This window comes from Ipomoea nil, unplaced genomic scaffold, assembly GCF_001879475.1.
Source record: "Ipomoea nil cultivar Tokyo-kokei standard unplaced genomic scaffold, Asagao_1.1 scaffold1043, whole genome shotgun sequence".
NCBI lineage: Eukaryota > Viridiplantae > Streptophyta > Magnoliopsida > Solanales > Convolvulaceae > Ipomoea > Ipomoea nil.
The window spans coordinates 1,806,904-1,830,176 of NW_017617471.1; the positions used below are offsets into that span (position 1 = coordinate 1,806,904).

The following is a 23,273-nucleotide window of genomic DNA, read 5'->3' on the forward strand; positions in this document are numbered from 1 at the left end:
TTGCTTCTACGTTACAATCCTCTTGGAACTGATGAGCGGGCCTTTATATAGTGTGAGAGTGTTTGTTTTGAGTCGATTTCCAACCAATAGTGCTGGTTTGTTTTGAGTCGATTTCCAACCAATAGTGCTTTTTTGTTTTGAGTCCATTTCAACAACAGTGCTACTCGTTTGTTTTGAGCCGCTCTCCCAAAAACAGTGTTTAATTTGTTGCTTCCTATTCGCACACCTCAAATTTCTTCGTTTCTTTTCTACTACTTTTGTCACATTGTCTACCCTCAAAACTCAAAACACAACATGCTCATAGATTCACGTCTTATTATGAATTAACGATGAGGTACAAACTTTAATTTATACACCTACTAAGGTATTATAAAATTTCATAACACAAACACATACAAATTTTTATATACTTAATTACTTATTTTTCAAACGTACAAAATTTATCACAAGAGTATTTCTATCATTTTTTTTTTTTTTTTTTTTTTTTTTTTTTTTTTTGTTCAAGTTGAAGGGGTTAATGGAATTGGTACGTTTTACTTCATTTTCAAATTACTTCAAAGTGTTAGTGGTTAACGATTTAAAATTTTGTAGAGCCTCCTAAAATGTCCATGTATCTGGACGTTATTATATTCTTTTTAGTGCATAAGTTGTTGTGTAACACCTTACCTTCAATTCAAATGCACATACAACAATTATATTATTAGTGCTTTTTAATTTGTAATTTGGCTAGCTATTAATTGATTATAAATTATTGGAATTGGTTTGGCGTTGTTTTCATAAGGTAATTTGGCTATTATAAATTATTGGAATTGGTTTGGCGTTGTTTTCATAAGGTAACTGTTTATTGTTTATGTAGAGGAAATAATTTAAGGTTGACTTGTGTACGTAATACAAAGGAGTGAGTCGGGGTTTATTTAGTGCACACCATCGGGTAATGATTATTGATTTTTCTTATCATCCAAAAATGGTACATCCCTACAACCCAAAGTCATCCCAAGAGCACGTATATAATTTTTTGTTACAAATAAAAATTAAAATAAAATAGAAAAACAAAACCCTTAAAAATTTTAGTTAAGTAGTTTTTCTTTAATTTAATGTGATGGACAATGCTATGTTTAATTCTCATCTAGTGCGTGCCTATTCCCACCAAAGGATTTGATCTGAATTTGTTACCTGTCATTGTTTTACTTCGGTAGTGCCAATAGGTTGAAAACTCAAATTTTTCCCAAAGAGGTGTGTGGACTTTATTTTAACATAGTATGGAGTGTAAAATGGAAGTTGTTATTATATTAAAATTGGTTTTACATTTTTTTTTTTATAAAATAACTATTTATTGTTCATATAGAAAAAATATATTTTAAGGTTTGAATTGTGTAATACATACTAGTCTTTGGATTTGCCTTGTGCATCGACTTAGATATTGATTACGTTATACGTGGACCTATCAACAAGCTCGCATAAATTAAATAAGAAAAATAGTAATAATATTGAGTGGCCTAATGTAAGAGTCCCAAAATGTTAGGAATATATTGTAATAGATTTTGATATGCCAAATTGTATTTTAGAATCCCCAATTTTATTTGTTAAGTCTAGGCGTGTCATAGACCATGAAAGGAAAATTAACAAATATGAAGAAAGAGAAAAATACGAAGATGAAGATGTATGCGTATGATATGTATACTAAATAAGCCCACACGGCCAAGTCAAAGAAGAAGTCATACTGATGAATCTCATACGAAGGAACGAGAAGCAAACCAAAATTCATGAAGTTATCTTGAAGATCAAGCATCTATTGAAAGAAAGAAGTAGATCAAGGAGAATGCTATAATGACTAATAATATATATAGTCGAGATGGATGAAAGCTTGATGTATAAACCGCAAGGTCTCAGGTTCGAAACGCACTCCCAAGACTGAAGAAAATTTCATTGTCAAATGTGACTACTTTGGAAAATTCTTTAATCTCGATCATGGAGGTCAATTATACATTTATACTGAAGCCTTTTTCAGGTGGTCTTTCTAGTATAAAACTTGTTATGCAACTTATACAACTATACAGCACAAGGCAGGTTGGAAGTAGCTAGGATCAATAGGTGTAATCAACAGGTTGGAAAAACAATAATGATCATTGAATTTTATATACTTTATTTCTAATAGCAGAGATTTATGATCTTTACCAAAGCTTTTTTTTATGTTGTAATTATAAAATGGCCAAAATTTCTGCACTACACATTAATTATGAAAACTAGCAATGCTTTCTTGTTACTAGTTACATCAGGTTCAAAATTTTTTAGAACTTTTCGTTGAAGTTTGTCCTCATTGAAGATATTTCTTGTTAGATATATTATGCATGTGGTGATTGAATTGTCCATGTATCTATTGATTTATAACTTTTGTGGGGTTACAATAATTATTGTAGCACTTCCTAGCCTTGTATCTATTGATTTATAGCTTGTTGAACAGCTTGCAATTCCTATCCTTCAAAATCATTTAGCACACTATTGGGACATGCTTAGCACTCGAGAAACAAAATATATATGCTGTCTCTGCCATTAACTTGGTGTTTAGATATGTCCCCTTGTCTAGATGCTGTGGCTAAGATCCTAATTTGAGCATAAATAGAGGGTTAAGCTTTAAGATCGATCTCAATTCGCAATTATCCTCCTCAAATTAAGTTAGGATGAGGAGGAGAATTTGCAAATTGGGAACGATCTTAGGGCTTAAATCCATTTATTCATGCTCAAATTGGGATCTTAAGTTGAAAATGACGAAAATACGCTTAAAAAGTTTTAGGAGTGACTGACGTGATGAATTTTGACACTAAAACAATAGTCGTGGATGAAAATTGGTAGTAAAACAACAGTCGTGGATGTAAATGGGAGGAATTAAACATGTGGATCAAAATTGTCATTTTGCTAATACTCATGGGACTAAAATTGGTATTTGCTCATTTGTTAGCATTACAGTTAAGAATTTTTTTTTTTTTTAAAAGAATACTATTGACTCTATTACAATGTAGATAGTACTTTCTCAACCTATATATTGAAGCACAGATTAAAGAGTCAATATCGTCTTCACTAAGGCTCGAATCCACAACCTCTCATATGAGAGAGGAACTTGGTGTCATTGGACCATAAAGTCCTTGGTCAACTAAAGAATATAATAGTTAAATTATCTAAAATGCATGGTAAGTTTTAAATTTTATTATTATTTATAATTTAATATAAAGTAAATTGTTATGTCTTATTATTACAATCAAAATCTATTTCAATTATCAAGTATCTAATTTCTATTCCGATTTCCATGTTTAAATGTTATATAAAAGAAAGGAATACAAGATGACATTACATCTTGTATGACATTATGCACCTCTAATATTAATGGCAAATATAAAACACTCAGAGTATCAGGTAATTAATGTGCTACCTGGCTCGTCTCTATTAAAATTTGGTTTCTTTCTTAAACAAAAAACTGCAAAAGCAAAACAATAGCACCATACTGAGTTATAATAGCTGTACAATGAAGGAAAGTACAATACAGTTTGATTTGGTGATGCACAGACATATTTTGGCTCAGCAATATAATGCCATCTTATACTGCTTTCATTGTCCCACTAACCTAAGGTTACAACCCTTACCATTTTCATTTGAACTAATTAACAGTACACCTTATGATTTAATTTGGGCAGCTGATTGTAACACTACATGCACACATTCAAAGTTTGCTCAATTTCGACTTATATATGTGTATGCAGTAGAAAAAAAAAATAAATAAAACATAGTGAATTTAACTCATCTGAGTGTACATATACATGTAATATTGTTTTTAAAATGATTTGAGACTTTCACTATAAACAAAAACAGGATGAAGACAACCATCCCAACTAGCGTTACAAATGATGATCTTCTTTTCTTGAGTTATCAAATCATACGAGCTGAAGTAATCACGATCAACATCGATAACAGCCCCATGACGATCATATACCAACAAATGTGCACCCAAATTCCAAATTCTCAATGGGCAGGAGTACTCATTGCACTGCACGCTAGCATATTTATTCCAACTAATAATATTATTATGTTCATTTATTGTCCAAATTTCGATTTGATTCCAGTTATTACGATAACTTATCAAAGTAATAGTATCTTTAATAGCCGAAACGATTGGCGGAGCCGAAATGATGGGCGGCCATTGAAGAGGAGAATGTATTTCTGGTAACTCAATCTTCCCCAAAGTCTCATCATCAAAGTCGAACCAAAGCAAATTTTTTTGACCGTTGATCTCGCAACTCCAATAATACTTTCCTTTTAAATACAAATTACAACCCTCATTATCCACACTAGAAATGTCCAAACTATGACTAAATCTTTTCCAACCACATGAGTTATTACCGTCTTGGCTACAAACCATTACGATTGGACCAGGAGTAGTACAAATCATGACAACCTTTCCCATCATGTTAGAAGAAAACCCAAATCCAATTGTTTTATAGCTTAAATCAAATCCGATTAGTGCCTTGATATTTTGTAATTTCTTAATTTCTCTAGTGGACGGATTCCATAACAAAATATCAAAAACATCATAGTTTTTAACCAAACAAAACATACCATCAGCATACCTTATATCACTTATGTTTGAAATTGGGAAGGTTAGATCTGCACATCCAATCTCATCAGAGTCTGATTCTTTGTAAAGTAAACCAAATCCTCGATCATCGTAATAAGTCGGCATCCTATGCAGGAAAACTACATAATCTCTTTTCGCTCGACTAATTTCAAAGTGCTTGTGTTTGAAATGATTCTCACTTTTTATCAAAGAATAAAAGAATTTACAAACACACTTAAATCGCATGAGTGACCTTACCGGTAACCGCGCCAGAATCTCGATCACAACATCCCTCGAAATTATGCAGTTTTCCATTGTTGATTGACAGACGTTTGAAATGGTGGAAGTGGAGCTTTTATTTGGGCGATTTCGTATGGAATGGCTAAACAACAGTATTAGGGTTTCTGGCGTGTTTATCGAATGGTGGGGGTATATATACAAGTAGGTGGTTTGTAGTCTCCTATAGTAGGTGGTTTTGTTTTTTATTTACTCCGTATATTTATATCTTTTCATATTTTAAAATAACTATGAAAAATGATTTTTGAATAAATATCAATTTAGGTATCGTATGAGTATTAATTTCAATCAATTTTTATCCACGATTATTGTTTAGTACCAATTAGTATATTCATTCGTGCGTTGTACGGGAATGATTTGTTATAATATTTTAAGAATATTTAGATTAATATATAAATAAATTATAACGAATATTATATAGTGTAATTGATGAAATGGGTTTGAGCATTTATGTTTTTTGATGTTATCATTTCTTGAATTAGAGCAAATAATTGTCCAATTACATATTATTATAGAAAAGAAAACGAAGACGGATTCCTAATTGACTGAAAATAGAAAAAAAGAAAATATTATTTATTATTAATTATTATTTCTTAATATGTATTACTGATTATTATTATTCGTTTTGTATTGAATGATTATTGTTATTCCTTAATAAATTAAGTGTTATTATTCCTTAATTGACTATTTATTATTATTTCTTAATAAGGATTACTAATTATTATATAAAAGGAAACAAAAATTACTTAATAAGTATTACTTATTATTATTATTTTTCTATTGTTTGGGTGGGAATGCAATAAAGGGGGATTTTATTTTACTAGTATAGATAGTAGATTATTATTTCTTAATTGACTGATTATTATTATTTCTTAATAAGTATTACTGATTATTATAGAAAGGAAAAGGATCATAATTGACTGAAAATGGAAAAATAAAATATTTCTGATTATTATTCCTTAATAAATATTACGGATTATTATTTATTTTTTAATGACTAATTATTATTATTTCTTAATAAGTATTATTATTCCCAAATTAACTAATTATTATTATTTATTAATAAGTTTAGATAATAAAACTAAAGATAAATTTATAAACAAATCAAATATATTAATTGGAGATTCTGTAATATAATAAGTAAAATTGTATTATGGATAAGAAAGTATTTGTACTGTAATTTTAATTTAAATTATTAATAACCGATTAATTTAGAATTGTATTAAATGTTTGAGCGGAAAGTTAAAAAGAAAGATTTTATTTTTAATAAGTATTATTATTCTTTAATTGACTGATTATTATTTTTTCCTTAATAAGTATTTTTTTTTTTTTGAATACACTTAATAAGTATTAGGTCAAAGTACCTATGAGACCCTTGTACTATAGCGTTTTGTTCAATTTATTCCTTCTATCTTAATTTTGTTCAATTTAGTCCCTATACTTTAAAAAGTGAAACAATTAAGGACAGCAATTGATATTTATGTGTTTATTTTGGACATATTATGTAATATATTGGTGGTAAAAATAAATAATTTTAAATATTTATAAAATAATATATGAGTTGACATGTAAGTATGATGACGCGATAGATAAGATGTCAACGCCACATCAGTTATTGTCCTTAATTGTTTCACTTTTTAAAGTACAGGGACTAAATTAAACAAAATTAAGGTACAAGGACTAAAATGAACAAAACGCTTCAGTACAGAGACCTAGCAGGTACTTTGACCTAAGTATTACTTATTATTATTTCTTTTCTATTGTTTGGACGAGAATGCAATAAAGAATGATTATGCTTTTAATAATAGTATAGAATCTCATCAACGACTATTGTTTTGCCAAAATTCATCACATTGGTCACTCATTCGTTTAAGACATGTGGAAATACAAAATTATTAAGAATATTTTCATCATTTTCAAGTTAAGATCCCAATTTGAGCATTAATAAAAAGATTTAAGCCTTCTATCTCAATTCACAGTTCTCCTCTTCAAATTAATGTAGGATTAAGAGGAGAAATGCGAATTGAGAAAGATATTATGACTTAAATTCCTTTATTCATGTTCAAATTGGGACATTAAGTTGAAAAGGACAAAAATACCATTAAAATTTTTAAATTTCGGCATGTCTTAAAGTGAGGCTGGGGTGACTAGCGTGATGAATTTTGACACTAAAATAATAATCGTGGATGAAAATTGGTACTAAAACAATAGTCATAAATAAAAATTTATACGAATTAAACATTTGAACCAAAATTGTCATTTTACTAATACTCATCAGACCAGAAATAGTATTTTAAAGTGTCAAATTGACCCTCTAAGTCGAGTGGATAGTGCAATTGGGTATCCTAAGTGAAAAAAACTACATTCAAGTCCCCTAAGTCCCTAACCCTGTAAAATTGTTCAATTAAGTCCAGGTTGACTTGTTTTTTTTTTTTTTTTTTTTTAATTACATTTTAAATTATTATTATAGTTAATTATTATTATTATTATTTTAATTAATTTATAATAAATAATATTTTTAATAAAAAAATAAAATAAGAACACGTGTCAACACCGTATGCATTTAACTTAATAAACAAGTCAAATATTATTTAATTGAACAATTTTACCGATTTAGGGGACCTGAATGAAACTTTTTTCACTTAGGACACCCAATTGTACTATTCACTCGACTTCGGAGGGCCAATTTGACACTTTTTCTTTTATTCAATGATTTTTTTAAATTGGGATTTAGGGTGTAGTATAGGCTTTTTTTCTTTTTTCTTTTTTCTTTTTAATTATTGTCAAGCACTAGTTAATTATTAGAGTGTTGCTTATATGATTTTATTTTAATGATTTAGACTGCCTTCACTTCAACATTCTCGCCTTCACTTCATCGGGAATTGTACATTCTGATTGTGAACTGGCGGTGGAAACACAGCTTGGGGTTGAATTCCCAGGGTAACATTCAATCTCGCACTATTAGAATTTGGAGCTAACATTGGAGGAAGGTTTACCAAAGATTCAGTTCCTAGGGCCCGGATTTTTACATCCTGCACTCTTTCAACACACTCAATTTTTTGTGGTCTAACTTCGTCCTGACATTCATTGAAGCCATTATGAAGACACAGATTCGTTTCCCTTCCTTCTGGATTTAGAAGATTTGAAGAGGATGTATTGCTGTCACCTTCACTGAGGCAGGATGAGCAATTAGAAGAGCTGCTTGTTGATAAATTTGAAGTCCCTCGTATAGAAGATAAGTTTCTCTGACACAAATCATTTCCCTCATTTCTCTCTGAAACAGCAAACTGCCGCCTATCTGACCATTTCAAGCCTGAATCTAGTTCAAATTCTTTTGGATACTTCAGCTTCTGACAAGAATGTTTCAAATGATCAAGTTCAGAAGACTCGCTTTCATCTTTCATGTTGGCAACATCCCCATCATTACAGCCATCAGTGCAAACTAGCATATCTGAAGGACTATACTCGTTTTGAACTGTGTTATCTTGGATGTCTAGACAATAAGGGCTAGATTGATTTGGCTCCTCCATCTCACTCACACGGTGCCCGCTATCAATAACATTAGACTCTTCATTAGTGCAATGTGTCAATTCCTCCTTCGATACTTCATGATTTTGGTTTGTTACATGACTCTTTTTCTCCCTATCCTTCTCCTTTTCTCTTAACCTCTCCTTCCTTCGAAGCTTTTTCTCCTTTTCTTTTAATCTCCTTCTCTCTTTGCGCTCTTCTTCTTCAAGAAGTTTCTTCTGTAGAAAAAGATCAAAGGCAACTCAGAATCCTTTCCTACAGTTGCCTGACCAGGCCAAGAATGAGATACAGTTCTTTTTCAAAATTAACAGTCTTTATACCTGTTTTTCCTAAGGTGATAATCTCCTTGCATGCCACGTGGACCTGTTCTTCCAGTAGTTTTAATGCAAGACTGACAAATATACTATATGCATTTTGGCCAGCTGTTCCTTCTCTGAAAGCTTTTTCAACCTGAAGAAAATGTGATAATGGTAAATAATAAGCTGGCAAAGGGTGTGGTTTATCTTGAGAAATGGAAACGGTTCAAATCTTTCAACACATGCTTGGCTTTTCCATTCACTATTTTTAGTTTTTTTTTCTCACTATTATTATTGTTTACACACCGTTTCTTTATGATTTTTTTATAAGAATTTTTTTATGATTTTTAAATATTAATTAATTGTGAGATTTTTTATACACACATATAACCTTTTCTTCTTTTTTTTTTTTAATTGATAATGAGATGTGCGATTTATAATGTATTTTTTATTCAAATTATTTTATCAAATTAATTATGTTTCATATTTTGTTATTAATATTTTTATAAAGTTTTGATGTGTTTTATTTTTCATTCATATCTAACAATATTTATAAATATACTTTTAAGTGTTTCATTTTTTTTTCTTCAAACTATCTGTTTTATTTTACAGGGTGTTTGGTTGGAGGGATTTTAAATTCCTCTCCCACTTAATTCCCACCTAATTCCAAAGACTATTAAATTCCGTAGTTTGGTTGGAGGGAATTGTAATTCCATGGAATTGCAATTCCCCAATTTTCATGGAATTAAAATCTCATGCCCCTCTACTATTTTAATTCCTGGGATTTTAGGAAGAAAAAAAGATAGTGATGGGTCAAAATTACCCCTCCCTTTTTTAATCTAAAATTAATGTTTGACAACAACAATGGACATTTTGGACTTTATACTACTTATTCCCTTTCAATTCCCATGTATATCAAACATTGGAATTGAAATTTCCAGTAATTATATTCCTGTCAACCAAACATTGGAATTTAAATTCCACTTTATTCCCAGTAATTCATCTCCCATGAAATTGCAAATCATTTCCCACGTAATTACCCATCTCCAACCAAACGCCCTGTTAACGCTATTGCGAGGATCATCATTGCCGCCTTCCTTGCATTTCAGAACAAACTCAACCACAAAGCAACCATCAAGCACCAACATTTCTATCAACTCTTCATCATGATGGGGGTACGTAATTCCAATTTCCTAAGATGCAAGGTAAGTTTTAAATTTTATTATTATTTATAATTTAATATAAAGTAAATTGTTATGTCTTATTATTTGCTTGATTACAATCAAAATCTATTTCAATTATCAAGTATTTAATTTCTATTCCAATTTCCATGTTCAAATGTTATATAAAAGAAAGGAATACAAGATGGCATTACATCTTTTTTGACATTATGCACCTCTAATATTAATGCCAAATATAAAACACTCAGACTATCAGGTAATGTGCTACTTGGCTCGTCTCTAGTAAAATTTGGTTTCTTTCTTGAACAAAAAACTGCAAAAGCAAAACAATAGCACCATACTGAGTTATAATAGCTGTACAATGAAGGAAAGTACAATACAGTTTGATTTGGTGATGCACAGACATATTTTGGCTCAGCAATATAATGCCATCTTATACTGCTTTCATTGTCCCACCAACCTAAGGTTACAACCCTTACCATTTTCATTTGAACTAATTAACAGTACACCTTATGATTTAATTTGGGCAGCTGATTGTAACACTACATGCACATATACATGTAATATTATTTTTAAAATGATTTGAGACTTTCACTATAAACAAAAACAGGATGAATAAAACTATCCCAACTATCATTACAAATGATCTTCTTTTCTTGAGTTATCAAATCATACGAGCTGAAGTAATCACGATCAACATGCCCATGACGAACATATACCAACAAATGTGCACCCAAATTCCAAATTCTCATTGGGCTGGAATACTCATTGCCCGGCACGCTTGCATATTTATTCCAACTAATAATATTATTACGTTCATTCATTGTCCAAATCTCGATTTGATTCCAGTTATTACAATAACTTATCAAAGCAATAGTATCTTTCATAGCCGAAACGATTGGCGGCGATTGAAGAGGAGGATGTATTTCTGGTAACTCAATCTTCCCCAAAGTCTCATCATCAAAGTCGAACCAAAGCAAATTTTTTTGGCCGTTGATCTCACAACTCCAATAATACTTTCCTTTTAAATACAAATTACCATCCTGAGTATACAAATTAGAAATGTCCAAACTATGACTAAATCTTTTCCAACCACATGAATTATTACCGTCTTGGCTACAAACCATTACGAGAGTAGTACAAATCATGACAACCTTTCCCATCATGTTAGAAGAAAACCCAAATCCAATTGTTTTATAGCTTAAATCAAATCCGTCTAGTGCCTTGATATTTTGTAATTTCTTAATTTCTCTAGTGGACGGATTCCATAACAAAATATCAAAAACAGCATAGTGTTTAACCAAACAAAACATACCATCAGCATACCTTATATCACTTATGTTTGAAATTGGGAAGGTTAGATCTGCACATCCAATCTCATCAGAGTCTGATTCTTTGTAAACCAAATCCTCGATCCTCGTAATAAGTCGGCTTCCTATGCTGGAAAACTACATAATCTCTTTTGGCTCGACTAATTTCAAAGTGCTTGTGTTTGAAATGATTCTCACTTTTTATCAAAGAATAAAAGAATTTACAAACACACTTAAATCGCATGAGTGACCTTACCGGTAACCGCGCCAGAATCTCGATCACAACATCCCTCGAAATTATGCAGTTTTCCATTGTTGATTGATAGACGTTTGAAATGGTGGAAGTGGAGCTTTTATTTGGGCGGTTTCGTATGGAATGGCTAAACAACAGTATTAGGGTTTCTGGCGTGTTTATCGAATGGTGGGGGTATATATATATATATATATATACAAGACAACTGGCGGATTGTAGTCTCCTATAGTAGGTGGTTTTGTTTTTTATTTACTCAGTATATTTATATCTTTTCATATTTTAAAATAACTATGAAAAATGATTTTTGAACAAATATCAATTTTGGTCGTAAGAGTATTAATTTCAATCAATTTTCATCCACGATTATTGTTTAGTAACAATTAGTATATTCATTCATGCGTTGTACGTAAATGATTTGTTATAATATTTTAAGAATATTTGGATTAATATATAAATAAATTATAACGAATATTATATAGTGTAATTGATGAAATGGGTTTGAGCATTTATGTTTTTTGATGTTATCATTTCTTGAATTAGAGCAAATAATTGTCCAATTACATATTTTATTATAGAAAAGAAAACGAAGACGGATTCCTAGTTGACTGAAAATGGAAAAAAAAAATTATATTATTGATTATTATTTCTTAATACGTATTATTGATTATTATTATTCGATTATTGTTATTCCTTAGTAAGCTAAGTATTATTATTCCTTAATTGACTATATATTATTATTTCTTAATAAGGATTATTAATTATTATATAAAAGGAAATAGAAATTACTTAATAAGTATTAATTACTTATTATTATTTATTTTCTATTGTTTGGGAGGGAATGCAATAAAGGAGGATTTTGTTTTTTTACTAGTATAGATAGTAGATTATTATTTCTTAATTGACTAATTATTATTATTCCTTAAAAAGTATTACTGATTATTATAGAAAGGAAAAGGATCCTAATTGACTGAAAATGAAAAAATAAAATATTTCTGATTATTATTCCTTAATAAGTATTACGGATTATTATTTATTTTTTAATGACTGATTATTATTATTTCTTAATAAGTATTATTATTCTCAAATTAACTAATTATTATTATTCCTTAAATAAGTTTAGATAATAAATTTAAAGATAAAATTATAAACAAATCTAATATATTAATTAGAGATTCTACAAGGACTATGTGGTCTAATGGTATTTGGGTTGGACTTTTATTTGGAAGGTTTTGAGTTCAAGCCTTAGTGGAGGTGTTATTGGCTCTAGTAAAAATTATGGAGATTTTGTAATATAATAAGTAGAATTGTATTATAGATAGGAAAGTATTTGTACTGTAATTTTAATTTAAATTATTAGTAACCGATTAATTTAGAATTGTATTAAATGTTTGAGCGGAAAGTTTTTAATACACTTAATAAGTATTACTTATTATTATTTCTTTTCTATTGTTTGGGCGAGAATGCAATAAAGAATGATTATGTTTTTAATAATAGTATAGAATCTCATCAACGACTATTGTTTTGCCAAAATTCATCACACCTTCGTTTAAGACATGCGAAAATATAAAATTATTAAGGATATTTTTTGTCCTTTTGAAGTTAAGATCCCAACTTGAGCATTAATAAAAAGATTTAAGCCTTCTATCTCAATTCACAGTTCTATGCCTTCTATCTCAATTCACAGTTCTCCTCTTCAAATTTAGGATTAAGAGGAGAAATGCAAATTGAGAAAGATATTAGGACTTAAATCCCTTTATTCATGTTCAAATTGGGACATTAAAGTGAAAAGGACAAAAATACCATTACAATTTTTAAATTTTGGAAAGTCTTAAAGTGAGGCCGGGGTGACTAGCGTGATAAACTTTGACACTAAAATAATAATCGTGGATGAAAATTGGTACTAAAACAATAGTCATAAATAAAAATTGATACGAATTAAACATTGAAACCAAAACTGTCATTTACTAATACTCATCAGACCAGAAGTAGTATTTATTCAATAATTTTTTAATTGGGATTTAGGGTGTAGTATAGGCTTTTTTTTTCTTTTTCTTTTTTCTTTTTACTTTTTAAATATTGTCAAGCACTATAATTAGAGTGTTGCTTATATGATTTTATTTTAATGATTTAGACTGCCTTCACTTCAACATTCTCGCACTCTAATCTGAGAAGATTGATTGATTTAACAGCGTACTAGATGAGATGGAAGAACATGTGCCTAATCTAGGTGTCTAGAAAGAACTACCTCACAACTTCACAAGAGGATAAAATTCTTGACTTGCCTATAATCAATTACGTATCCTTGTCCTAGGTGGTTGACCGCCTAGTGTCTAGGCGCCGATTAATCGACACCTAGTCTCGATTTTTGCATCACTGAATTCTGTCATAGAAAACATAATCAGTTATTGAGTCCAAATGCATTAAAATGACAAGTTAGAAGTGTTAATTGCAACTTTTAACAGTCAATGAATGTAATTGCTTCTTCGTGTAAAGTTCAATGACGTATTTGACCATTTCCTCTTTATAATTTAAAGAGTAAATTATTTGATCGACAAAGAATAGACTTTTACAAAATTTATACCAAGTATTATTAAAAAATTAAAATTTAATAGCTAAAAGGTATTGAAATTTAGAAAAATAAAACAAGATGAAAGTTTTTCATTACTAAAACCTGAGAAATCAAGCCAATCAAATGCTCCATTAACCTATATAATATATATAAGAAAGAAAACCTTAAAAAGCTTTTATGAAACCTCTATCTATCTTTAGCTCACTATATCAGGAAAAAAAATACAATGAAAAGGCCAAAACAAAATATACCAATCATGGAGAGAGCCCTTTTCAGAGGTGGATTATTGGGTACTGAATTACAAGTACTCGAGCTTCCATCACTCACTGGAGAATGGAAAATGAAAACTTTAGATAGCATAGCCACCTCACTTTCCCTACATAACTATATCTGCAAATGAGAACTTAATGCCATTCGCGAATGGGTTGTATTCTTCAACAGGAGGAGCCACCTTCTTGTTGCAGTCATGATCACCCTTTGTGTGGTGCATCGACAAATTTTGACTGAAATTTCCAGCAATGCCCTCTTTTACAGCGGCGGGATCAGAGAAGGCGAAAAGAGAGAAGCCCGGGTTTCCCACATCAGCTCTGTCAAACTTACTGCTTTGCCCAGTGGTTCCGCTAGTAGGTGCTTCTGTTGCCTGCAGCCCAGTAGGAGTCGTCCTCTCAACACTGTCTTCATGATGGTTTTCTTTTGTCCCACCAAGGTTACAAACCTTGGCATGTTCACTTGAATTAATGCCTTTGGTTTGGGCAGTTGATTGAAACACAGGCAAACACCCAGAATTATACAGCGGTTGAGACGTATGTTGTAAGGCACCAAAATGCATGAATGGCGTGCTCCCATTTAGGCCAAATCCATAAGGATTCCCGAATAGATATTGACCAGAATGGGGAAACGACATTAAACCATTTGCAGGAGCTGCAGCCAAGGAAACTGGACTCTGATAATAGTAACCCATTGTAGGATGTTGAAACATCGGGAATTGTACATTCTGATTGTGAACTGGCGGTGGAAGCACAGCTTGGGGTTGAATTCCCAGGGTAACATTCAATCTCGCACTATTAGAACTTGGAGCTAACATTGGAGGCAGGTTTACCAAAGATTCAGTTCCTACAGACACTGGGGCCAGGATTTTTACATCCTGCACTCTTTCAACACACTCAATTTTTTGTGATCTAACTTCGTCCTGACATTCGTTGAAGCCATTATGAAGACACAGATTCGTTTCCCTTCCTTCTGAATTTTGACTCGACTCTTCTGAATCCGATGTGGATGAAGATTCTGGATTTAGAAGATTTGAAGAGGATGTATTGCTGTCACCTTCACTGAGGCAGGATGAGCAATTATCAGAATTAGAAGAGCTGCTTGTTGATAAATTCGAAGTCCCTCGTATAGAAGATAAGTTTCTCTGACACAAATCATTTCCCTCATCAGCTACTTCCTTCATGCATAGCAGGGATTTTGCTTCCAAATCGAAACTGGTATGGCATTTATTGTCAGTTTCAGAGCTAGACTTAATCAACTCTTGTGCAACCTTCTCTTCAGCAATCAATTGAACAGAAATCTCATATACTTCATCAGAGCTATTGGTAGCAGAAGATTCCAGATGCTTATAAGTGTCACTAGCGCCAGTCTGAAGTGTAGATCTTAATGTCAAATTGGAATCCGAGTTGCTTCGTGGATACTTCTGTGAGTCCGTTGGTTCCCATACTTTCTTGGTAACAGGTGAATCCCTGTTAGAAGCGTTACTCCATATAGTAATTTTGTTTTTAGGTCTTGCAAAATTCTCACGCACGTACTCAGGTCGAGTACACTTGCTAACACGGTAATAAGGCTTGGATATATCAGATGCAGATTCTGACTTATTCACTGCTTTAGTCTCCCGGGTCCATCTGGGAATGCAAGGATCTGCCTTCACTCTGTATTCAGTGTGTGTATTACAATTGCAAGCATGGGAGTCATATCTGCCATTCAATCGATTGACGGGACAATAAAATTTCTCAGCAAACTTGGGACTACCAACTCTGACATTGGACTTTGCTGAGTTATTTCTTAACTGCTTATTTAATCGATTGTTACTCCTTGACATTTCAGAACCATCACCCTGATGTCTTCCTTCATATTTGCCAACCATACCCTCATTCTCTGAAACAGCATACTGCCGCCTATCTGACCATTTCAAGCCTGAATCTAGTTCAAATTCTTTTGGATACTTCAGCTTCTGACAAGAATGTTTCAAATGATCAAGTTCAGAAGACTCGCTTTCATCTTTCATGTTGGCAACATCCCCATCAGTGCAAACTAGCATATCTGAAGGACTATACCCGTTTTGAACTGTGTTATCTTGGATGTCTAGACAAGAAGGGCTAGATGGATTTGGCTCCTCCATCTCACTCAGACGGTGCCCGCTATCAATAACATTAGACTCTTCATTAGTGCAATGTGTCAATTCCTCCTTCGATACTTCTTCATGATTTTGGTTTGTTACATGACTCTTTTTCTCCCTATCCTTCTCCTTTTCTCTTAACCTCTCCTTCCTTCGAAGCTTTTTCTCCTTTTCTTTTAATCTCCTTCTCTCTTTGCGCTCTTCTTCTTCACGTTTTTCCTTCTCTTCTTCTTCAAGAAGTTTCTTCTGTAGAAAAAGATCAAAGGCAACTCAGAATCCTTTCCTACAGTTGCCTGACCAAGAATGAGATACAGTTCTTTTTCAAAATTAACAGTCTTTATACCTGTTTTTCTAAGGTGATAATCTCCTTGCATGCCACGTGGACCTGTTCTTCCAGTAGTTTTAATGCAAGACTGACAAATATACTATGTGCATTTTGGCGAGCTGTTCCTTCTCTGAAAGCTTTTTCAACCTGAAGAAAATGTGATAGGAGTTAGAATAATTGAAGCATGTTCTCCATCTCAACTAAAAGCCTAAGCTGATAGTTGGATTGCACATTAATGGCTCAACAAGAATGACAAATTTATACGCATTTATGCAACATCACTACACCAGGACAAAATGAATGACTCATCCTGTTCTCTAATTTACTTGATCAATTGTAAGAGCGAACAATCATCATATCATCATATCATAAAATATATAATGAAGTAGAGTCCATTGATAAAACCTAAAAGGCAGTCAAAGTCTTAATAACAATGCCCTTTTTGTGACAACTCTTCAATTACAAGGAATCCTCTTAGAGAATCAATAAGAATCCTTATCCAAAACAGTCGACTTTACTGATGAGTGCATATGTATTCGACAATTGTACACTTATATCCCACTTCATATTTTCTATGAAGGGTTTCTTTATAGAGAAGAAGAAAAACATAAGCCTTTAATTATCTAATAAATACGTGATGGTGTGTAGTACAAAATATACAAAAACAATTGATGGTAAACAAGAAGAGACTTGCCTGTTCCTTGAACATTACAGTTGCGGCATCAAGAAGAAACTCTCGAGCAAGTTCAGGACTCTTAGCATGTTTTTGAGGACGGGTGCATTCACCATCAAGATCATTTCCATCCTTGTCCATACCATCATCATCCTGAAAATAAGATATGTAAGAATCAATTTTTTTTTAATTAGTATAAACTAGTGTTACAAACATGATTACCTCTTCTTCCTCAGCCTCTTCAGCATGCTCAAAAAACCTTCGGATGTTTTCCCCTCGCGTAATTGTAACAAAACCATCACCAACCACAAGCCTGCAATGTACACATTGTTGCCCCTTCAGTGCATGAGCTTTAACAGAAAGTTCGGAACATCGGCCATCCATTTTCCATGCCCGAAGAGTGATATAGCATGCACTCAAACTGCTGAGGTCTAAACCATTCACTTGAACTCTTTCATTCAAACCAACATTTTCAAACTCCAATATATCAGATTTTCCCTCTCCAGTTCCAACAGCCCATTCAAAATGATGATATGTTCCTGAGGTGTCAATGAAGGTATGATGCCAATCTGCTTGGATTGAATTTTGAGAGACCTGAAAGTAGAAAATATGGTGGCATCATGTGGGGTGCAAAAGTAACAGAATACGAAATAAGGCACAGTATCTCCATCAGGTAATCAGGCAACTTCGACAACTTTCCTTTTTCAACTTTCATTACGCACAAAAAATTAAAACTAAGGTTAACATATAGCTGTTTACCGTTAAGAATGTGTAAAACATTAACCCTACCCCAAGAAGAAATTTAAAATAAAATTAAAAAAAATAAAAATGATGAATACCTCATATTGAATTGTTGTATCTGCCACACAAAACCAATTGGTGCAGTGAGTTTCTCTTTTCATTCGCTTCAGTTCCTTTAGCTCCTTGAACTCGCGGATAACATTCCTTCTGCAGTCTCTACAAAACCTCTTGCTATCAAACCTGCAATGCACAAGAAATTTCTCAAAATGAGCAAAAATATCTGGCACAGTTTTTAAAACTCAAAGTTGGAGAATCCAAAGGTAACCTGCAAAAGCACAGATATAAGATGCCTTCCCTTCCAGAGTGAGAATAACAAATGCTTCACATTTTTAGTGTTTATTTGAATAATAACAATGACATCTGGACTTTGGGCTCACTATCACCAATAAAAGTACTAGCCATGGGAGAAATAGTGATGATGTCCATTTGGTTCCTAGATGCCAAGGGCAAAACCCACTTATCCACAGATTTTAGAACACACAGAAGGGAAACTGAAGAGAGGAGAAAAGGGGTTTTCATTTTATTCATTTCAGTCTGGTTTTAAAATAAAAAAATAATAATAATAATAAACAAAAAAGTGTCGAATAGGCCAATTTGTACAGTTCGTGCAATTGAATCATTTAACTCTATAAATTTGTGCAATTAACATTTATAGCAGGTTGCTTCAAGGTAGAACCGGTCAACAGTACAATCATCAGTTTTTATTTTATTTTAAAATACTTTAATGCTTACTGAGGACTCCTCCGTCTGCGACGGACAGAGGAGGCGGCAGCTTTGCCTCCAGTGTTGTAAAAATCCTAGAGGCCGATTAGACATTAGGCACCACTAGACCGAAGGGATTTCACTCATAGGCGCTATTTAGGTGGCCTACCAAATAGTAGGCCAATTGGCCAAGGTTTTTTTTTTTTTTTTTTTTTTTTGGGGGGGGGAGGGGGGGGGGGGGGTGCGTTTATTTTGCTCAAAACGACATCGTTTGAGCAAAATAAACCAAATTAAAAAAATCCCAATGTGCTAAAATCCCTAAACCCCCAAAAAAGGTAAACAAATTGCAAAAAATCGTGCACAGCCAGCCTCGCCGTCCCTTCTCGCTTCCCTTTTGAGTTCCGTCGCCTCACACACAGCCTCGCCGTCGCAAAGCCACCCCACACTCCACAGTGTCATCGGCTTGTCGCACAGCCAGCTTCACCGTCTCAGCACTGCAGCACAGCGCCACAGCCAAGCTCCTCGTTCATCGCAGACAGCCTCGCCGGAGTGTTTTTAGCAAAGGTACACTGCCTGCCTTTTTTTTTATTAGTCGCCTGCCTAGGCGCTAGGGCGCCCGACCAGCGCCTAGCGCCTTCTACAACATTGTTTGCCTCCTCCTCCACCCCGATCTACGGAGGAGGCAACCATGCCTCCTCCTTTGAGGAAGGAGGAGGTGGCTGCCGCCTGTGATTTGAGGAGGAGGCAGCATCCTCTTTTTTCTTTTCTTTTCTTTTTTTTTTTTTTAATATTTTTAATATGATATATTTGTTAATAAATTAAAGAAAAATGTTATAATTTTTTCCAAGTGGCAGTTATAACAAAAGGTTACCGGAGACTTGTTGTTTACCTGCAAAAAACGCCAATTGCAAAATTTTTGTATTGTTAAACGGTCTAATTGCACACTTCTTTTATTCAGTGGTCCAATTGTACAAATAGAAAAAGTTTGATGGCCTATTTGATGCTTTTTCCTAAACAAAATTCTGCTTAGGTCTATATTCAAAATAAGCATGTTGATTGTTGCATGTGATAACAACTTAGTAATAGGCATGACACTTTGATCAAATTTAAAGAAACCCTAAACTAAAGCCCAATGAGTGTTCAGTTAATATAACTAAATAAGTCAAAGTAACAACTGACAATTCCTTTCCTAAAGTATTTTAGGCAGCAAAAAAATCCTAATTAATAAAAGGGTGATAATTCCTTTTACTTGTATCAACCACTTTCTTGGAGGAATATGCTTTTCATTAGTAGATCTTCTTTTGAGGTCAATATTCCTTTATTTTTTAGTTAATACTAAGCATTGCAATGTTCTCTACATGCTTTGTTTGTGTGCCTCCATATTGCATTGCACTTAAAGCCCTAGAGCACCATTGCATTATATTCCACCTTACACTTCAAACTACAATTCTATAATCATGATATCAACGCATTCACGCCAAGAAGTGGGTATACTAGTAGTTAAACTACAGCCCCTCAGTTGAAGTGAATCTCGAGACTAAACATCAGAAGTGAACTGTTAAGCCAAATTTGCAATCTATCTTATCTGATGGGGCAAAGGGTCACTATCCTCAAGGAGCATCAAGTAAATAGTTTAATACATACAATATCTATATCACTCTTGTACAACAAATTAAATAACTGGGCAAGAAGAAAAGATCTTTTATTTGGAAAATAAGTGACAATTTTTACTTCAAACAAAATGATGCATGAGACACACCTGTACATCAGCCTTTCAATAAAATCCTCTTCTTTCATTCTTAAAAGTGACTGCCGAGTCTCTTCTCCAAGGGCTGACCAGAAATCCACCAATGTGTCAACAGAGAGTCTGGCAGTGTGGAGAGCACATGTTTCTCTCGTTCCATGCCCTCTTCCATAACCTGACATAGCTTGACTTATCCACCCTCTGCCACCTCCACCACAGGCATCAGGATAAAGCAATTCTCTTTCCCGCTCCCTTGCACGTGCGCTGTCGAAAACCTACAAAAGGAATGGATAGAAAACTAAAACGATTATTTATGTTTTTTAAAGACGTTGATAGCAGACTAAAATAATATTTACATTTTGCAGCCCCTTCATAGATTTTGTGTATATATAACAGTCTAGCAAGGTAAGAGCCCCGTCTCGAGTTGTGATTAGACCTCCCCAAGGATGTACAGACGGAGCTTGTACATCATCTTCACCTTGATTTTTCAAAGTCCCTAGGCTATTGCATGGATGGGGTATGCCCACTCCCTCCTCTTGCAACGACTTTCCATACATGACAATTTGATAAAAACCTTCCAGCAGTAACCCGTTGCATCTAGAACAATACATGTTCTTACGAGCTTGCTCAAAAAGGGTTTGCTTATCAATCCTCAAAAGTTCATGACGAGCTTGCGATGACAGCTCACTCCAAAACTAAACACAAACCAAAAAGAAAATCCCCATTACTGAAACGCTAATAAACTAGTAATCACAAAGCATATATCCGTTACTACCAACAGCCAATTTGAATTCCTTGAGTACCGATTTATGTCTATTCAGTATTTTAGATACCAAGTAAGCATGTAAGTTATAAGTTCACCAATACTCATTAATCACTGCCCTCCTCTTCAGTCATCCACAGTTCAAAATTTAAAAACAGAAAAAACTTATTACTTTACATCCTATTTCTTCTTTATAGCAAAGGGCATAAATTACTGTCAGAGTAGCAGATATGCATCAAATCTTCATAGTTCAACCCAATAACCAACCAGCTCTAGTACACTAAGACCCAAATTAACACACTCTGCCAATAAAAAACTCACCACAAATACAAATCCATCGAGTGCCCCAAACATGAATTCAATAAAATTAACAACACAAAAACTAGCAAATCCATTCATCCCTCGAAACCCACTACCTTCTGGAGCTGATTGTAGCTGACATCGTCACAATGTTTTGACCAGAACCCAGTGCTGGAAACGGATCCATTAAACAACACCGCCGCGCCGTCGGCGTATTCATGATCATTTCTCTGCGCTATTCCAGGCATTTTTTATTCTATTCTATTGGTGCACAAATCATGTCATCTCCTCCACCAATACTCAATCAAATTCAAATTATCAATCCCTTAACACAAATCCAATTAAAACAAAAACGATTGCCCCCTAACAAGAGTATATCTATAACAAATTCCTAGATCCAGAAGTGAAATTAACAGAAACAAATTAAAATAAAAAAAACATAAATATGCATCAATCCATTTTTATCAGCGAAGCGCATAGCAAAAGCGGTGAATTGGAAATAAGATGTGTTGTGTGAGTAGCGCCGTGGCGGGGGAAAGAAAAGATGGATAGGGGTTTGCGCTGATGAGATTTCTGCATCTATTTATTATGTGTGAGAAAATTATGACAATAAATTTATATATTTAAATATTAAAAAAATAAAAAATAAATAATGCGTCGCATACTGGCATCGCACGGGTTAACTGTTTCTCCACTGTTACTACACTATTTGCCCATAGTGACGCCATTTATGAGCTTTCTATTTTTCTTCGTTATACATATATAAATATAAATTATTTATATATTATTTCCAAAAAGTCAAATCATTATAACTCAGTGTTGCTCTTATATTGACATATGTGACCAACTGAGCTATCTATACACGTCATAAATTGTCTATACATGATTATATGTGAGGGTGCGAATTTTTCCTTGGTTATGAAATAGGAAAATTATAATTTGCATGACTAAATATATGTATTTTTATTAGTTTTAGATAATTGTTAAATTACATCATTGAAATTCACAAACACCACTTTTAGAATAGTAGTGATATGCTCCTACCAAGCCAATGAAACTAAATACATTCGTTGAGACACGTTTATTGTTTCTTAGATGTTAATTCACCATAATTTCTTTTCCATATCTATTTTGGTATTTGTTAGGCCTTGTTATTTTTTGATTTGTTGATTGGATCCTTTTTATCCAAAAATTAAATCACCATTACAAAAAACATTGTAGGGAATTTTGTTTTTAAAGGCTTAATGTCATTCGTGATCCTCTAAATATTTTGACGATAAAACATATGGTCTTCAACTTTAAAATCAATCAATTTTGGTATTTCAAATTGATTTGTTGCCTTTTTGGTACTTTTGTTGCATTTTCTGTCTCAACGCCAATTTACAACCTTGCACATATTGGCATTACTCATTTAATTAATTCTTGATGGAATTTATCAACTAATAAGTAGTTAAAAAAGATTACGAATGGTAAAATTACTTCTTTTTTGAATGCTACAAGCTCTATTACATTGAGATAATCTGTTCTGTTCATATACTT

General features: G+C 33.0%; 1 protein-coding gene across 1 annotated transcript; it reads right to left on the reverse strand.

Moving 5' to 3' along the window:
* Nucleotides 1–14,106: 14,106 nt before the first annotated feature.
* LOC109181475 lies at nt 14,107–22,328 on the reverse strand. Its single transcript, XM_019331259.1, has 8 exons — nt 21,851–22,328; nt 21,028–21,366; nt 20,687–20,946; nt 18,264–18,405; nt 17,647–18,018; nt 17,446–17,577; nt 16,770–16,898; nt 14,107–16,672 (listed from the first exon to the last, which is right to left on the reverse strand). The coding sequence occupies exons 1-8, from the start codon at nt 21,980–21,982 to the stop codon at nt 14,414–14,416; spliced, it is 3,765 nt and encodes a 1,254-aa protein (XP_019186804.1). The 5' UTR covers nt 21,983–22,328; the 3' UTR covers nt 14,107–14,413.
* Nucleotides 22,329–23,273: the final 945 nt, after the last annotated feature.